The sequence below is a fragment of the Manacus candei genome, unplaced genomic scaffold (assembly GCF_025592945.1).
Source record: "Manacus candei isolate 608988 ecotype Guabito, Panama unplaced genomic scaffold, ASM2559294v1 h1tg000051l, whole genome shotgun sequence".
In the NCBI taxonomy this organism is placed as follows: domain Eukaryota; kingdom Metazoa; phylum Chordata; class Aves; order Passeriformes; family Pipridae; genus Manacus; species Manacus candei.
The window spans coordinates 3,968,937-3,987,428 of NW_026138099.1; the positions used below are offsets into that span (position 1 = coordinate 3,968,937).

The window sequence follows — 18,492 nt, forward strand, 5'->3', positions numbered from 1 at the left end:
TATGTATTTAAATGCCCCTCTCATATGGGACATGTAAAGTGCCATTTCAGTGATTTCATAAACAACACTAGCATTACATGTCTGTATAAATGTAATAGTGAAGCAGCATCTCTTTTAATTTTCAACTTTGCTTAGAGGCTCTTTTTAACATACTTGCATGCGTACACTTCCAAATCCACCCCCCAACATTACTTTGTGAGAAAAAAATTGACTGTCTGTGTCCGAGGTGCAGTAGACTGAGGAGGAGAACAGCAAAAACCTGTCAACAAACTTAATTTCTGAATACTGTTTCATCACTGGAGGAAATACATTGAGTAAATTCAGTAGTAGAAATCAGCACAAAGTAGTTCATAATCTGAACTAGATCCAGGCACTGAAATATCCAGGCACAGAAGAATACACTACAGTGAATTCTGTTCCAGAAAATCCAATTGTCTTATTAAGGTACTTCACATATTAGGTTTAAATAAGTTCTTGAATATCCTGATTACAACAAAACCGAACAAGAAAAGAAATGTACAGAAGAAGCTTTCCACTTGACTTCTCAAAGATGCATGTCATCACAGCATATCTAATGAACACACTTCAAAAAAAAAGCAGGGAATGCTTCTTCCATGAGTATACAGAATGCCTAACATGATTATTACTTGTAGAGGAGTATTTAATACTGTACAACTCACCACTGGAACCCAACTTTGTAATTGTGTCTGTAAATAGGACTCATCATTAGGGCAAAATAACTTGGAGCTATTTCAAACACATAGAAAGCACTTGAATATTGAGAAACATGCAAAGCCAAGACCATCCTCCTTCATTTAAAAAACAGCTGCACCAGTTCAGACTGTCAAAGCCACCATTTACCACATCAGTCTGCCAAAAGCAGTCTGCCTCTGTGCTTTTTGCATGTAGCATGAACAGTTGCCTTCACCTCCACTAGAGAACAAAAAGATGTGTAGCTGGCTGAAAGCCTAATTACTTTCCAAAACATACATTAAGAGAACCACCAAGACATATGGTACATAATGTGAACATATGTGACTATTCATCCTCATTCATTTTCATAACAGATAAGTGAATCTGGTAAGAAATTATTCCTATGCATTCCTAGGAAGAATTAGTTCCAAAACCTGAAACAGTCACAGGTAATTATTAGCTAATCTAGTTCAGATGACCGTGATAAATTCGGAGACTTCTTGTACAGTAGGATCCAGGCAGCCGTAGAAAAAAAAGAAAACCCATGGTCTATAAAACTTCTGACCACTGTGACTACAGTAACTTAACATGTCCTCTCAGAGTGAGGTTAACAAGCTCTGTTTAATAATCTACCAAACAGCACATCCCTGTTTCTGGAGAATGATAATCTTCCTCTTTTAAGTCACCAGTGACCTATAAAGAACAATACAGCATTTCAAACATACCACAGATTATTTAACATATTTTCTTCTTCCCATGAGATACCCATTCAAATAATAACAAAAAACTCTTCTGCATCTTAATCTCATGCTGCTGAGAGGTATTACAGATGCATCCAATTCCTCAGCTAGAACAGTAACTAGGAGATAAAGTAAGTCTGGCCCATTAAGACTGAATATTAAGTTATCTTGTGCTGCTGTTATTGTTAGATTTGAATGGAAGCTAAACCCAAGTATTTGTTATTTGTATGTTACAAAGACTTAAATACACAAGAAAATCTTTCCTCTGCATACCTCATGTAACTCATTTTTTTGGTAGCAGGATCTCAGGCATCACAGTTTTATACATAAAGAATCTCAAAGGTGAAACAGATTTTCTCAAGCCCCTCATCGTGCCCCCACTGTAAAAAAAACTAAGTTCAATAATGGCAACTAAGCATACAAAGATACAGACAGATTTGCAATCTGTGGGTTCATTTCTATTTGAGCATAGATCAAATCATTGAAAAGAGAAACGCTTTATAATCCCAATACGGTGATGACTGCTCAGTCCTAACTAAGAAAATGGCAACTGGTGGACATTTTTAGAGATAAAATAAATGAATGCCTGATATCTCCCAATTAATTGTATTTTCTTGATGTTTACATTAACCTCACACTTTATTCAGAGCTTTATGCTGAATTCAATGCTTCAAAGGCAACTTTAAGACTTCTTTTAAACAGAACACTTTTTGCTTTATTAAAAAGTCACTATAAGTGTTAACCCATATCCACCCCACCCCCAATAAAAGAGTCCAAACAGTAGCAAAAAAGTGTCATTCTGGTAATTTAACCCCCCTAAAAAATCTGTTTAATATGCTGTGTTGAACTCTGAAGAAATTACTTTACAAAAACACATTAATTCCTATAGCCACTGCAGGGAAAAGACAGGCCTAGTTCCTACTAACCCAATTTCCTTCTACCAGCACTGCTATTTGGCAGCTTTATAGCTTAGGCTCTCTGGTTTTACTGTTAAACTCTGCTCCCCCGAGGAACACTGAGGACTAAGTAAATACTAAGGCATGAAATTTAGTCCGATGAGTCCAGGGACTGGCTTCTCATCTAGACAAAGGCCCAAACACCTTTTTTCTGACAACCCTGACTCCAACTGTCTCTATGTACTTGCTTTTTTTGCAAGAAAAAACTTTGTCTTTAAAAGCAGTGTAAACTAAGAACAGAAATACTGATTCTTGATCACGATTTTATAATTATGGTAGATTTTCACTAAAAGGGTGCAATTAGCACTGTCTGAAAATATTTTGTGTTTAAGTTTATATTTTAAACATATTTGGATTTATTTCTAGTTTTACTAGAAAATCAATTGACCTGGTAAAGTACTGAGATGCTTAGTAAAATATTTCTGTCTCCAGCCATTGGTATATATTCACTAACTTTATCCAGTTCATCACATTCAATAAAACCCCCATATTTTGTCCAGCAAAGCATTTTAAGGCTGTGTTTCTATGAAGGTAGCTTGTTTGCACAAAAAAAGTCAATTTTTGATGTGCTGCTGGATTTTATAATCACTGTTAGTACATAAAAGTAAATTTATATTTTGTTTTCCAGAGATTTTATTTGGTGTTTTAGCAGGGCAACAGGCAAATGTTTCTAACGTAGTTTAGAACTGATCCTTATCCCACTGTAATTCAACTCATAAAACTTTCATACATGCCTTTTATTGTAACACAATTAAATATGCTTTTCTCCAGAACCTCTGGTCCTGAACCCTGGTCCCACTGAATGAAGCAATTACATAAACCGCAAAGATCTTCTTTCTGGATACTGTGGAAGCCCCTCCTTCATTAATACCTCATTACTCTACATCTGTTCCCTTGACATACTCTGACATACCCCTGTGGAATTCCCCTGGTGCTCTCCACTGGACAACCAAATAGTTAGAAAACAATCTAAAACATTCATTTACACTCTTGTGATGATGAGGGGTATTATCTTCAGTTTCTGCTTTCATTCTTTAGCAGTAAAGATGTCAAGATGGAAAATACCTATTAAATCTGCATACACGGTTAGATACCTTGAGATCTGTGTTCAAAAGTGGTGTTTGGGTTTTTTATTTTTCTAGTTTAAGAGAAGAACTTGACATATAAAGTACGTCATAATCTCGCGGACACTGACTTTGTAACACAGCACCAGAGATGGATTTCTATGCCCCAGTCCAACGGGTGCAGACTGGCTTTTGTCCTTGTACCACCTGGCTTAACTTCCACTGGGGTCCACGTGGTATTTCTGTGTCCACAAGATATGATTATTACTTTTTGTGGTTTTTCAGTCCTGAAGGACCAGAATGACTATGCTATTGTATGGAAGGTAAAGATTCAATGTGCATGCTAGAAAATGGAAATGTTTGAGTGATGGTACAGAGTGGGAAGACTGCACTAGGCAGAAGCAGCCAATTTCAGCATGGCACACATTCACATCACTTGACTGAAAACTTCAGGTAAACTCTGCCACAGACAGGTTTGTTAGAGAAGGAACTGGCTTGCTTGCTTCAAAAAGACTGAGAAAGTTAACTAATATAATCACAGTGTGAACACGCAGGAAAAAGGACTTGAGAGCAAATCCCAGAGAGAGCCTTGAACATGCATCACAAGATCAGAACATAGCCCCTGCACATTATCCACGGTAGATGCATGTGTTCTGCATCAGACTTTCAGTTTATAAACAGAAAACTCTTCAAGCTCTGTTTCCACAATCTTCCCACTCAAACCCCATGCTACACTTATTTCCTAATAGAAGGTGTTTGGTGGCAGTGATTTTACCAGCATCACAGAGGAACTTCAGAGCAGGTAAGCCCCACATATGTTGGGTGACAGTCACAAACCAAAATCAGGACTCAGATCACTGTCCCAGATGCTTGTAATTAACCTCTACAGCAATATAAAATGATTGTATTAACAGAATTATTTTATGAACTTCTAAAGAGTTTAACACACTTCCACTTGTAGTAAAAACAGCTTTCATTGGCATAAAATTGTGAAAGGAACACTTATTTCCCTGGATCCAGTTTAACTACTTGATTTTTTTTTCTTTTACTGCTGTTCAAAATTTTCAAAGATCAGCTTTTGCATTAACCATAAAAGTATTGTAATTCTAAATTTTCTGAAAGATGCAATTACAAGCACTTTATTTTCCTTAATGATTAAGTGGGGGCTTATTTCATGCCCTTTTTCCAAAACCACATCAAAAGTAACTGCATGATTTCAGCAGTGTAAGTGTAATAGGTCAGGGAGCTGAAACACTTAAGAGACAGAATAAAATAGCAAGTCTTAGCAAAGTGTAGATGTTGTTTCTCCATGGAGTCCCATCATTGTTCAGACCTGCTATTCATCTACAATTGGTTACACACAACAGGTGTGTAACAGGTAGGAATAGTACTCTGCAAGGCAGATAAAGACAAAGGTCACCTTCTGTTTGTTCTTCTGATTTTTAGAAGAGGCACTTTGAGAGTGAACATTTAAAAAAAGCATTCACACATTCAATTCAAGTTAGTGAAGCTGGGTGACCGTGGCGGCACTAGGTTGATGGTTGGACTTGATGATTCTAGATGTCCCTCACAGGAAGCTTAGTTAATTATGATACATTCATACATGCCATTCCTACCTGATACCAATAGCTAATTAGGATAAACAAATGAGAGAGTAAGGGAGGGAAGGAGGTGTAATACTTTTGAAAAGTGAAGAAAAGCCAGCAACAACTTACCTCATGAATGAGGGCGACCAACATTTGCTGGAAACTGCGCCCTCTGCTAGCCAGAAATCTATTAATAGGCTTGCCATCTTTGCCCATATGGACTGGAAGGTCATAACACAGCAACATGCCAGCTTAAAGTGGGAGGGAAGGGGAAAAGAAAGGTCAATGCCAATACTTGCACTAATAGTTCAGAAGTCTTGCAAAAGTCAGAGGAGAATCCAAAGCAAAGTTAACTTAATAAAGCCAACAATTCAAAAACATATGCAAGCATATCCAAGTGGCATAAGACATCATTGTTCTAAAACTGATTCACCTTCAGATTCAGATAAATCTTTGGGTCAAAGCATGAATACCTCTCTAACTTCAAGAAAGTTATAGCTTACCTGCAAGGCCTGGTGTCATGCCTGGTTGCCTGTTCCTCTCATACATTTTCAGCAAGAAGTTTGGAACACCTGCTACTGTCTTCCCCTGATGTGAGCATGTCATCCCTCCTCTCAAGGCAGAATGATACACACCACGGGGCATGTTGGTCATCTCCTGTTTCACCAGTGATGTTGCAAACTCTTCAAATGCTTGATGAAGTGCAGTGCAATGAAGAGAAAGGCAAGAGACTGTCAGAGCCTGATGATTGAGAGACATAACTAACCCTGGAAAACCCAAAATGAAACCAGTGCTTCTTTCCCACTTCAACTTTATAGTGGAGCAGCAGTCTAAATTTGATGTTGTAGCAAGCGTACCTACATCCAGGGATTTTTTTCCTCCACCTGTAATTCCAATGAAGTGGGGATATAGCAATGCTGAAAATCAAGGGAGGCTGCTGAAAATAAAAAACGTGAGGAATTCCAGTAAAAAACTACTTTATTCAAAGTTGACCTAAGTATTTTCAAGGCTGGGAAGGAAAACAGCTCTAACTATTCCATGAGCTCTCGACTGACTGCATTCTTTTACTGATACACCAGTAACAGCAGCACACGCTGACAGAAGGACAATGAAAAATAGAACTGATGTTGAGCAACACAGTGAAAAACACTGTCTCTAAAAACAGGTTGTTCTTAAAGAGATTTAGAAGAAGTACAATGCAAAGAGGGTAGATGCAGAAAGAGTGTGTATATGCAAATAGGGGATACAGATAGAAGTATGACCTCAATTTCTTTTAATATAGCAGTACAAATTTTTATTAGGCTCTGTGCTTTCAAGCTATGCATTTTATAGCCTAACCAGGTTTAAAATTATACAGAATTAATATCAAGTTATTGTCCATTTGCAAAGTCAATCTGAAGCAGCCTCTAGAGGTACACATTGGGAAAAACAGGTCATATTTCTGTATGTACATAGATATGACTGCATGGTGTTTGTTACCACATCACAACTGAGACCCGGGCCCCCTGGGTACTCTAGTGGTGAGGATGCAGCGCTCTTACCGCTGTGGCCCGGGTTCAATTCCCAGTCAGGGAACTCCCCCGGGCAGATGGAGCTCGTCAGCCCTGTAAGGCCATCCATCTAAGAGAAGGTCACTCTAAACAAACCTACGTCCTGAGGACCTCGCTGCCACTGTCCCAGCTCGCTCGGCCCCGGCAGATGAACCTCAGGATTAAAGGGTGGGCTCAGTTCAGCGCACACTGTGTCTCACCTAAAAAATCCACTGCGCAGGCTCAAAGGGTAAAGACCTTTCCCAAATCTTCGTTCGCGAAGACTGGCCATGACAACTGAGACCCAACACTGTACCAGCATATCTTGCAAACATGATAAGGCTCTTAGTGCTTTCACTACACAAATGAGTTTTAAGGGGATTTATAAGAACTGTTACACATTAGGCTTGAAACTTTGGCCAATTTCATAAATCCCATGCAGTCCTGCTTTGCCTAGGAACTAGAAGCATTCATTCATCCTTTCCAAGCTCAAGAAACATCCACGTCATCTTGGAATAAAACAGTTGTATACTTAAACTTTCTCACACTTTGTATCTTCAGCAAGTTCCCTTGATTTTCAGCAATGTTCTTTCCCATTTCAACTCCACAGTGGAGTTGCAGTCTCAATCCAATATGTTTTTGTAGCCTGTCAGGAAGGGCATCTCATCTGGGGATCCTTTTTCTCCACCTATAATGCCAATACTCTTCAAACAAAACCTGCAGAATAATTTAGCAATTTTCACTACAGTGATAATAGACAGAAACTCTTTGTACCCAATCCTTTATTGGAAGAGTATATACTTACTGACATGAAAACACTACCCACCCACCTGTCTGTGATTTTCATAAAAAAACTTTTTTGTTTAGGGTAGCTACAATAGAAAAGAAATTCACTGAAAGTGGAAGTTATTTCTCTGCTGGAAACCATTCATATTGACAGAGACAACATAGTACAGGTCATTGATGTCATATTACTGCATTTGCTGATTATGCCAAAGGACTTAATATTTCCAAGTCGTTCAAAAGCAATTCTTCAGGCAAGACACAACCCAAAGCTCTAGACCAGCAGGTAAAACTCAAACTACAAAATCTGGATATGTTTAGTGAAACAACTAGATGTGCAGCAAATGCAAGAATATTTTAATGCTTGAAATCAATCTGAAGGTAAAAAAAAACAACAAACATCACAGCAACAAAATTATTATTATTATTAGTAGTAGTAGTAGTAGTAGTAGTAAAATCTCTTGTTACTAGTAGTAACTAGTAGTTACTACTAGTAACAACAACAACAACAATAATATCAAGTTTATAGTCCTTTATATGGGATTATTTTTAATTCTCTGACTACCAGGTTTGAGACACGTCTCAGGCATTCAGAATGAAAAACTACTAAAGTAAAAAAATTAAGGTTGTTATAACCCTTCTGATATCCTGTGCACCCCAATGCTTCAAAACAATATGAAAACTGAAATCAGTTTTAAAGGAGTTTGAGAGAAAATGCTATCTAAAACTCCACTTTCCAACATTTCATATAAGCAGACAGCTATAGTAAACTGGAACTGCAGCATGTTCCAACTGTCATATAAAAATCTACTTTTAGTTTGCCTCTAATTTTTCCTCAGCTCTGTTGCAGAAATAGTCCCTATAGATTTGTTTGCAAGCTTAGACATTTTCCTCCCACACAGCTGAAGAAGGCACTTGGAAAAATCCCACAATTCAGTAATAAGGCACCAAGCCCACCTTTCAGTTGGAACTTTTTAACTGCAGCTGTCATAGCATTAATTGTTCAGCTCTTCATAAAGAAACATGTAGAGTCTGAAAAAAGTCTAAAGATTCTTCTCCTCCTGCAAGGATTAAAGGAGAGGGAGGCAACAGAAATAAGCAGGAATTCAAAGTTTAAAGAATCAATACAGAAAAGCAAAGAGGGAGCTCTCACAAGCAGCAAGCTAAACTTCCTTTAGAAGTTTCAGTTGATTTGATGTGCACTAAGAAGGACTTCAGGGAAAACTCAGAAACAGAGTTTGTTTTCTTAAAAAGCAGCTCAGTCCTACTCCTAAGTAGTAAGAAAGTACTGAAGTAATCTCAATAATGTGTAACAGCAGGATTCCAGCAGATGAGATGACACAGATTCAGTTCCCATAGAACAGAGACTTCGTGGCTCTCAGGCCTGTCTTGGACAATGTCTCATGAATCCAGTTTCATACTCTTTCACTGGAGCAATTAAATCACAGCAATCACTCCTGCCAGTCACTAAAGCTTTTGCTCAACTTTTGTTCTGCTCTCTGTGTTAACTATCAGCATTAGAAGACACCTCTTAAGGAGAAATTATTCCCTGAATGTCTGGATTCAAGTATATTTTGATACCAGTCTGTGGTAGCTGCATCTTTGTATTCATTCGGTTCACTTTAAAATCCATTTTGGCATAGCATCTTCCTAGGAAGCTGGCTATCTCAGCACTCATTGCTCAGCTTGCATTTTCTGTCAAGATACATCACTCTCCTTCATTGAAGTAAGTTATATCACTCTTCCCCACAAAGCTTCCAGGACTTAGTAGTTAGACTCTCCAGGTGAGGTTGCACATACTCCAGATGCCAATGCATGCAGAGTTTGATGAATGGATCTTTTTAGGAGTCCCCACTGGGGGAAAATACTACAAAACACTACTACTATCTCATGGCAATGTTTATAGGCTGCAATCACACATCAAGATCCCAGGCATTCTACTAAGAATTAAAGAATAATGCCTACGTCCCAGCACAACATCTCAATCTTGTAACTGGAAGTGAAAGTACTTTCAGCATTACTGAAAGTAATCAAGTGAACAACAAAACTCTCAAATATGGAAGGTGATTCAACTGCACAGGTTTCAGAACAAGTGCATCAACCAGCCATCTGTTGATGCATACTTCAATATCAATATGCATCCCTACAATTAGGATTTAGGCATAGCACTAACATTTCATCAATTAAGCAGATTTTGTAAACAGCATTGTTTTCATGTCATTAATACTCTGTTTAAAAAACACTTTTTTACTTCAGTCTGTGCTGGGCTAAAATACAGAGTTGCCTTTTAAAACATCTGCTCATTCCTCTCTGTTGAAGTCATGGGTACTTGAAGTAAATAATATGAAACTGGCTTTCCCCGTAGGACAGATAAGAGTTTTTTAACTGTAAGCATTTTTCCCCATCATCAGGACCTCTGACACACCATCTTCCTAAAAATGGGTTAGGGGCTTTATTTTCCTCTGAACTTTTACATTTTTTTCTGTCATTTGTTAAGAAACAAACAAATAAAAAGGCAGCACTTTAACATGATACTTCATTATAAAAGAGCCACATGTCTGTACAGTTACTGTGATTATATATCTGCAAAGTAACCTCAAATACTGGATATATTATACCTCCTAAAACAGAAGCTGGTGTTAGAGACAACAGCTTGATATATGAAGAACCTGGAACAAAAAGATTTGCCTCCTGCTCCTCTTCATCTTCATTCATGTCTGTTTCCTTCAGCAAGTAACCGTCTGGTCGTGCCTGCAGGATTTAACAAAAACTAAATGTCAGCACAAAGATTCCAAATCCTCATTATCATGCATGATTCCAAGAGTCAAAAATAAATATGAAAAGCTAAATATGAAAACTTCCTCATTTCATTAATTTAACTCCATTTTACTAATTTGAAGTTGACTGAATAAAAGCTTCTACCTTACTGAAAGGCAACAGCAGTGGATAAAAATCACAGGGTATGTAAATCCACATCAGTAATAGTAAAATTCATCTTGGCACTTACAGACTGAACTAATATTCATAAAATTTTATTTTCACTCTGATTCTTCTTCAATTTAACAATGTTTTATACTGGCACTTCAATATACATAGAACATTTTTGCTAGATGTTATTTTTACATACTAGTTTTTAGAACCTGAAAAACTGCAACATATTTACACTGCTTTCAGTTAAAACATACTTACTCATTTTCTAATGAGTGTAAAGTAAAGTATCAACAATACAGAACTATGTACTACTGTGAAAGATTTAGTATTGCAGCAGTGTTTAGACATTTCCCTCATTCTATCTCATGGTCTTCTATGTAAAATATAATTTCAGTTGTAAGGTTTATGCTGAAATCTTCTAATGGATTTATATAAATTATTCTTTTTAATTTTAAAATTGTTTATTGCAACCTTTTCATAACAGCCAGTTGCAATATGCAAATGGTGCCTATCTTGTAAATAAAACCTTACAGAAGTATATACTATGCCATAAAGTACCAATGTACTACTGAGTACTGCCTAGTCTCTTGTACAACATTACTTTAAAGAAAAGTCACATAGATGACCTTGTGCTCATCTCCTTGTACTCCTTCATTTTGTAAGGTTACTGAGTCAACTGACCAGAAGTTTCTAACAGCAGTCTACATACTTAAATCACTTTCAAATAAATACCTCAATTCCTTTCTGACTTACTTTATTGACAAAAAAGCAAAATGTTATACAGTAAAAGTTCAGAACAAAAACACATGAAAACTTTTCAGCTTAATTCCAAAAACAGCACCCATTTTTCAAATTGACTTACCCATCTCAGGAACAAAAGCACTAAGCGTAAGTATACTGCAATGGATGAAGCACCAATCACAAGGTCTGCTTAGTTAACCATTAATAGAAGACCATAAAATCCCCAAAACCTGATGATTTAACTAACAAAATAACTGCTAAGCCCTCATTGAGCTTCATTTGTGCCTTTTCCTGCTCATCAAGACAATACTATCTCATTTCACGAGCAGGAGCTTGTATTCCTCCATGAGGTTCTTCTAGTTGTCTGGTGGAGAAAGCACATGGCCTGGTTTCCCTTTCAAGAGGATATAACCCATGTCAGATGGAGGTGTCAGATGTCCTTACTATTTAAACATACAATATGGTTACCTGTTCAGGAAGATGAAGAATTGTATGTTCTTCAGAGCCAAATGATGACAGTGCTTTATAGGCTGAAATGGCTACCAGAGCATCCTAGAAAATTAATAATAAGAAAAAGAAGATCAGAAACACAGCATATGCTATTGCTACCTACTGGAAACTCCACATACAAAGAGCTTATCAAGTAACTACTGAATGCTGATAAAAAAACCCATAACAATGTTTTTCTGAAGCACACTCTCAATTGCTTACTTTATATACACACAATGCAAAGTAGGAAGACCAATTATCTAGGCTTCATAGCAAGCATTCTGAGGGTATTTCAGGTAGAAATATACAAGCTGCATTTAAACTAAAACACACTAGTTCCACCAGCCCCATGGTGGTTTATAGTCAAACATTCCCACTGCACTACAGTACTCTACAAAAGAATTGAGTTAGTTGTCGCAGCAGCATCTTTGTCAAGAATGCTTCACCATGTTGACGCTGAAATCTTCCAGAGGAAGTCAAACTAGTTTGTGTTATAATTCTCCTTGGCAGATGTTAGGATCATCTTTCATGTGCAGTACACTGCTTCAAAAACAGTATTAAATGGCCAGCAACAAGCAGAAAACCCTATTCGGAAATGAGATTACTGACACTGTCTTGACAGAAAAGTACAAAACTTAATGTCCAGTTGCTGACATCAGAAATCAACATTTTCAGTTGTATCACCCACCTTGTTCTGTGTGTTGTTCCAGAGGAAGTTGATAACTTGGGCTTTGAATTTCTAAAAAAGAAAACAAAATATGCGTTTATGTTTTCTTTAGCTAAATAAGCAGTTGAAATAGGGGCAGTTACCTGAAACAAACTGCTGCAACATCAACATGCACTGAGCTATAAAAAAGAGTACAGGTTTGAACTCCAGACATGTTCACCTGTCCTCACACTCTAGGAGAGGGAAACCATAGATTAACCTTGCACTGGAATTCCTTACATATTTCCCAGGACTCACTAATGCAAGCAAAAATTGTGAAACTGTATGGAATGTGCATTATGATAAATTAAAAACAAGCAGGCTCATTTAAAAGCTATATACAAAGATACAATAAAAGAAAGACTCACCTTAGTCCATGAGTACATACCTCAAATTCATTTGTATTCACTGTTAATGAGGGAACCAGGGCAAACAATTCATTCAGAGCTTTTAAAATGAGGGGTCTTGTATCACAACTCAGCTTCGGCGACAGCGCACTCCATGTAGAACGGATGCAAACAACCTGAAAGGAAAGTGGGAGACACCATTACTAACAGCAATCCCAATTCGACTTAAAATGTCTTTCCAGTGCTTGTCCTCACTCTTCCTACTTGGAGAACAGGAATATAGTTCATAAACATAAAAATAGCATGCATGTTAAAAATTCACTTGTTTATCAATTGACACAATGCAGTAAATACTGCATAATACTTCACCAGAGAAAGCACCTCTCAGTAGGAGTATGCAATATTATGTGTTATGCAAAATTATATGTTAGCAATATGCAAAGCTGTAGTAGATGTATCTTTACACAACACTACTGCTCTACTTAACTTCATCAAATTAGCCTAAAAGCAAGCTGTCTCTCAGAATCCAACAGGAGGAAAGCAGAGGAAGCAACAGAGTAAAATATTTCCCCTGGAAGCCCTCCAAATGAAATTGCTTTAATCTTTAAAAACAGTCAAAGCCAACAAAATTTGCAGAACAAATGAAAAGTGTAAAACTTCAATAATCCAGAAGTCATTGGAAACTGTCAAACTACAATAAACACTAAACACTAATTCCTAATACTGAACTGCTATCTAGCTATTCTGAACAACTTTTATAAAAGCGAAAATAATGTATAAACATTTACACTATATCTACAGCACAGTAGTGCTACGTAATCGGTCCTACATAGCTCTTCCTGGGTACAACACAGGCCTCATTCAGCTTATTTTCACCTTTAAAGATCTGCATGACAGCTCAACAAGTACTCAGTACATTTTGTATTTCTAGGCACTGAAAAAAGTCTGGAAGATGATCAGTCAATGGTACAGTTCTAGCTGTAGAATTGTACAGAATTCACAAAAACCAGTCAAGTCCCACAGGAATGTTGACTAGACAGCATTATTGGCACTAAAACTTTCTCCTTTTTTCCGTGAGATTTTTTCAGTTGCCCGTGCTTTCTCTTCGTAAGGAACCATGTATTTTAGTGAAAAATTAAGTAATTTCCATGCAGTATTTCATCAAACCTCATGTGGCTACCTGTGGAGGACTTAACTTTTCAGATTTTTGTCACCACACCTAGAATAATTCTGTCTATAATTTATCTGTTGTTACTATCTGTCTTTCAGATTTCAGGCTCCACAGCAACAAAAAGAGTACTAAACAGTGAAAAGATGCAAAACAAATAAACAACCCCCTTCCCAACAAATAAAACCAAAAACCCCAAGAAACTACTTCTCTCTTCACCCCACTCCCATCCACCCCCCAAAACTCAGTCTTTTAAAGGGAAAAACATACCAGAACTGCAAATCAAAACCCTTCTTTAAACAATCTGAGCAAATGCCATGAAAGTTTCTTTCAGCTGTATGAAATTAAAACAAAGCAACAAAAAACTAAGACATAGAGAAACAGAAATTGATCTATGAAAGGAAATCAAATAAAGATATGTTTATGAAGATATTCCACAAAGGCACTAAGAAGGATAGTATTATTCTGCACTGAAAAAACAGAACACTTGGTATCCCTGAGTGCAGGTAATTGTCAAATTAAGCAGTCACTTAAGTGCCTGCAAAACACATTTTAGAGTGCAGTTTAAAAAGCTGAATCCATTTCAAGTTGAATCCATTTCAAGAATAGCAAACCCATTAGTGTGTTTCTATGGTAACCATCACTGACAGATAGAAAGACCTCATCTAATTAATTCCAAGTGAAAATGATACCTCTCTTTCCCTCCTTTCAAAACACACTATTTGCAAGGATAAGAAAAAAGCTCTTCCAGTGTTCAGAAAGACAGACGTACCTATTAGCACTTACTAAACTATCTAGAAATATTAAGTTTGTAATTAGTTAGTTCTCTGGAAAGAGAAAATACACCGTGTATTAATATGTGGAGAAACAAAGTTGTATATTCATGGTGTCCCATCTGATATGGTAATTTAGGAAGACTAACAAATCATTAGCCAGCCAAGAAAGTTTCAATTCATTCTCCAACTTCAGCTAACAGGTAAAAAAAAAAGGCCATAAAAAATCACCAGCATTCTAACAGAAGTTTCAGATTTATCAGATATGCATACCACACAGACGAAGCTAGTGAAATCTAAAGGAACAACATACATCAAATGCCTTTTATCAACTACATTGAAACAACATATTGGTTTTAGACCATGCGTATTTGGTATGCCAAAAACACTGGCCTTTCATTAAGTCATGCATAATCAATAGTGTTACAATAATCATGATAACTTATACAGTATTCAACTGACAATTGTTTTCCACACATATCACATAAGCATCATACAAACTAAGTACAGTATCACTGTGTCCTAGTTAGGACAGCTGAGATCAGTTCATCATGGTGGGTGTAACCCAAAACTGTATTCTATAGCCTTCCATGTCATTTCCCAGAAACTAGACTATTGTTGTCAATAGACTATTCGCACCCTCTGCCCATAGAGCATGGTGGGTGTAACCCAAAACTGTATTCTATAGCCTTCCATGTCATTTCCCAGAAACTAGACTATTGTTGTCAATAGACTATTCGCACCCTCTGCCCATAGAGCATGGTGGGTGTAACCCAAAACTGTATTCTATAGCCTTCCATGTCATTTCCCAGAAACTAGACTATTGTTGTCAATAGACTATTCGCACCTTCTGCCCATAGAGCCTGACTCCTCAGGCTATAAACTAGGTGTTAAGAGGCCTGTGAGATAGGAGGATGTTTCTGTCCTCACACCCTTTGTGAAACTCCCCGCCCTGAGGGGAGCACTGAACATTCCTGCCTGAACTGGAGGATATATAATCTTGGAGTTTTGGAACATTTTTGGAACCCACTCGTGGGATCCAGAGGACGGCTGCATCTCATCGCTCTCAACCAGACTTAGACCACCACTGGACTGCGATCACCAGTTCTGGCCAGACTGCAGCAGCTCTCCCACCAGCAGGTTCTTCCCCTCCCCCTTTACTTTGGACTCAAACAGGGCCCAAGGAACACCACTTTGTTCAGGCCCCAGGGCACTGGGTTATACATTTGGGTTTTTGTGGGTTGAGACCAATTGTTTGTTTGTATTATTGTACTTACTGTATTATTTTAATAAATTGTTATTCTGACTTATAATCTCTCCTTTGAGTTGGGTTCATTCCCCCTGCTGGTTAACTTTTAAACCAGCACACACTGCCATACAGGATCTACTACTTCGCTGACTAAATGGTATTTCAGTGTTTTTGTCAACATCAAAATATTTTCACTACAGAATCAATTTTCTTTTCTTTCACAAACAGAAAGGATTTATTTTCTTTACTGCATGTAAAAGGCATCCATACTAATAGCAAAGATTATAGTAAAATTCTATTTATTTGAAATCTCTTGACATATGCCTTTTTTGAGAAGTGGAAGTCCAGCAGAAATTCAATTTTTCTACTGGCTAAAGGAAGCAGTTTGAGTTTCCAAACGCTAAACATTTTATTGAAGGGTATAGGCATCACTTAGAAGAGATTCGGTTTTTGTCTTAGTTAAAGTAGTGCAGCTTGGAATACACCACAACTGAAAAAAATTTTGCTGCACACTGATAAAAAGGAGAATTTACAGTATGTCTCACCTGTCCAAATGCTGCTGACAACTAAATACTTGGTCTTGAAGTGATCTCGTATGACTTCAGACATATTTGGGCAATAACCCAAATAAACGTGGTGAATTGATCTGAAGAAGGAAAATGGCTAAACATCATCTGGTGCACAATAAGCACAAAAGCTAGAGGATATTAAAGCCATCACTGAGCACAGAAGTGCAATTTGGCCTGTCATTAACGGCCTTCACCCTCAATTGCTGCAACACTAAAGTTCCTTTAAAAATATACTTTTTTAATGCCTAAAAGCTTACGACTGCACAATTCCTTTCAGAAGGTATTTTCTAGACTTGCAACATAATAGCAGTCCTACAGAAAAATCCTACCAATGTGAACCGATGGAGTAGAGGGATCAAAAGAGTGGGAGGCTGATACTTCACACACCATAAACAAACACAGTAAATAAAAAAAGGTTATAAAAGCAGTAACAACCTTGACATGATGTCTTTCTGGAGGAATGGGCAACTGCGATAAATATCTTGTGATCAAGTTTATCTGCTAGTCATGAATCCCCAAGGAAAAGCCCTGTAATTCCAGATACACTGCTCAGCTTCACAAAGTTGTCCTCTGAAAATGCAAACCACTCTAGAAAACTAGCAAGATAAGAAAACTTTACAACACTGGTATGCCAATTACTATCTGAAAAAAAAAAGAATCAATGCAAATCAGAAAATGTATGTTCACAGATCTAGACACACTAGTGTCCTACTTTGATAAGTCTGTTTTCATCTTTTTGTTCTTTGTGGGTTTTTTTCATTCTGCATTTGTTCAGAATAAGATGATATTGCCATCTGCAGACATTACAACCACACAGTGCTTTTAGTACAGTACATTTTGGTTTACATTTGTGTTTTCTTGTTATTCAAAATTTATTTTAAAATAGCAAGCTTGCCACTACACAAAGCACTGACTGCTAGATGGGAAAAACCCAAAGCTAAGTTTTACAGATGTCTAGGAAACACAAAGCAGGTTTCAGGTGACCTACTACTCTAAAAGGGTCAGAAATCTTGGGGGAAAAAGTAGGGAACAACAACATTTAAACCAATATGATTGGGGGGGGGGAGAGCAAGCACAATACTGAGCCAGTATTTCCTCTGAGACAAATATCTATTCATACCAAATCTCAGCAAGGTTGGTGCACCAAGTCTATCACAGAATCCTACATTCAGACAAATACTTAGGTTGGAATGGACCTCTGCAGGTCACCTAGCTCAGCCTAACTCTCGAAGGAGGGTCAACTGATTAGGTTACGCAGGGACTACTTAATTTGCTTTTTAAGGAGAAATGGTGGCTTTAACAGTTGTAAGATAATAGGTGCAAAAAACATTTGTAACTTCTCTTTGCCCAATCAGAATACTTTCAGAACAAGGAACTGCAACAAAACCCACCTGACCCATCCTGTACTGCAAAGTGTTACACATGCCAGCCAGCTACAGAAATACCTGCAACTTGCAGAAAGCAAAGGGCATACCATCACTTTGCTAAGTGCTACACACTGTGACTGATCAACAAACCTCTACAATGAAAGAAGGTTCACATGGGCAAAGATTATATGCTCATGAAGCTCAGACAATAACACAGGCTGAGATTGACCATAGCTTTTGCAAAGAAACCAACTCAACACAAAAAAGACCTTTCTTTTAGAATACAGCTATAAACAGTTTGGTGGGTCTCAAGCTACAGGTCTGAGCTAGCTTCAACCCACATACTGCCTCCAGGGTACTGGGGATGCTCAGCATCATGACAGTGAGCAGATAACAGAGACCAGCAATGGGAATCACATTGGTATTGTGACTGAACCCTCAATTGTTATATTTTGCAAAGTGTAACTTATATTTGTATTGTGATGTTGCTATATTTTGTATCACTCTGCTGAATTAGAAATTCTGTGTAACAACTATGTTCAAATAAATAAGTTTGATATTATACGTTACATCCTTCATGCACAGAATATCTAAAATAACCTGGTCAGAGAGTATTGAACTCTGACACACACTGTGATTATTATAAATTATGCTGCTTGCCCCATGAACTTAGTGGATAAATATGATCTAGAAACAATTTAGAGTAAATAAACCATCTTCTCTTCAAAACACATTTTGCCCAATATGCCAAAACCAGCTGACATGACAAAGTGATCGTGCCACAGAGGCAGAAAGAAGCGC

General features: G+C 37.5%; 1 protein-coding gene across 1 annotated transcript in view; it reads right to left on the reverse strand.

Annotated features, from left to right (window-relative positions):
• The window catches only part of FOCAD (focadhesin), a 98,360-nt gene that overhangs the window by 35,773 nt on the left and 44,095 nt on the right, over positions 1 to 18,492 (reverse strand). The window contains exons 16-21 of the mRNA XM_051801330.1: positions 12,607 to 12,741; positions 12,201 to 12,251; positions 11,492 to 11,575; positions 9,970 to 10,102; positions 5,543 to 5,731; positions 5,169 to 5,290 (exon numbers count right to left, since the gene is read on the reverse strand). Of these exons, the coding sequence (XP_051657290.1) occupies positions 5,169 to 5,290; positions 5,543 to 5,731; positions 9,970 to 10,102; positions 11,492 to 11,575; positions 12,201 to 12,251; positions 12,607 to 12,741 (714 nt within the window). The remainder of the gene's footprint in view (positions 1 to 5,168; positions 5,291 to 5,542; positions 5,732 to 9,969; positions 10,103 to 11,491; positions 11,576 to 12,200; positions 12,252 to 12,606; positions 12,742 to 18,492) is intronic.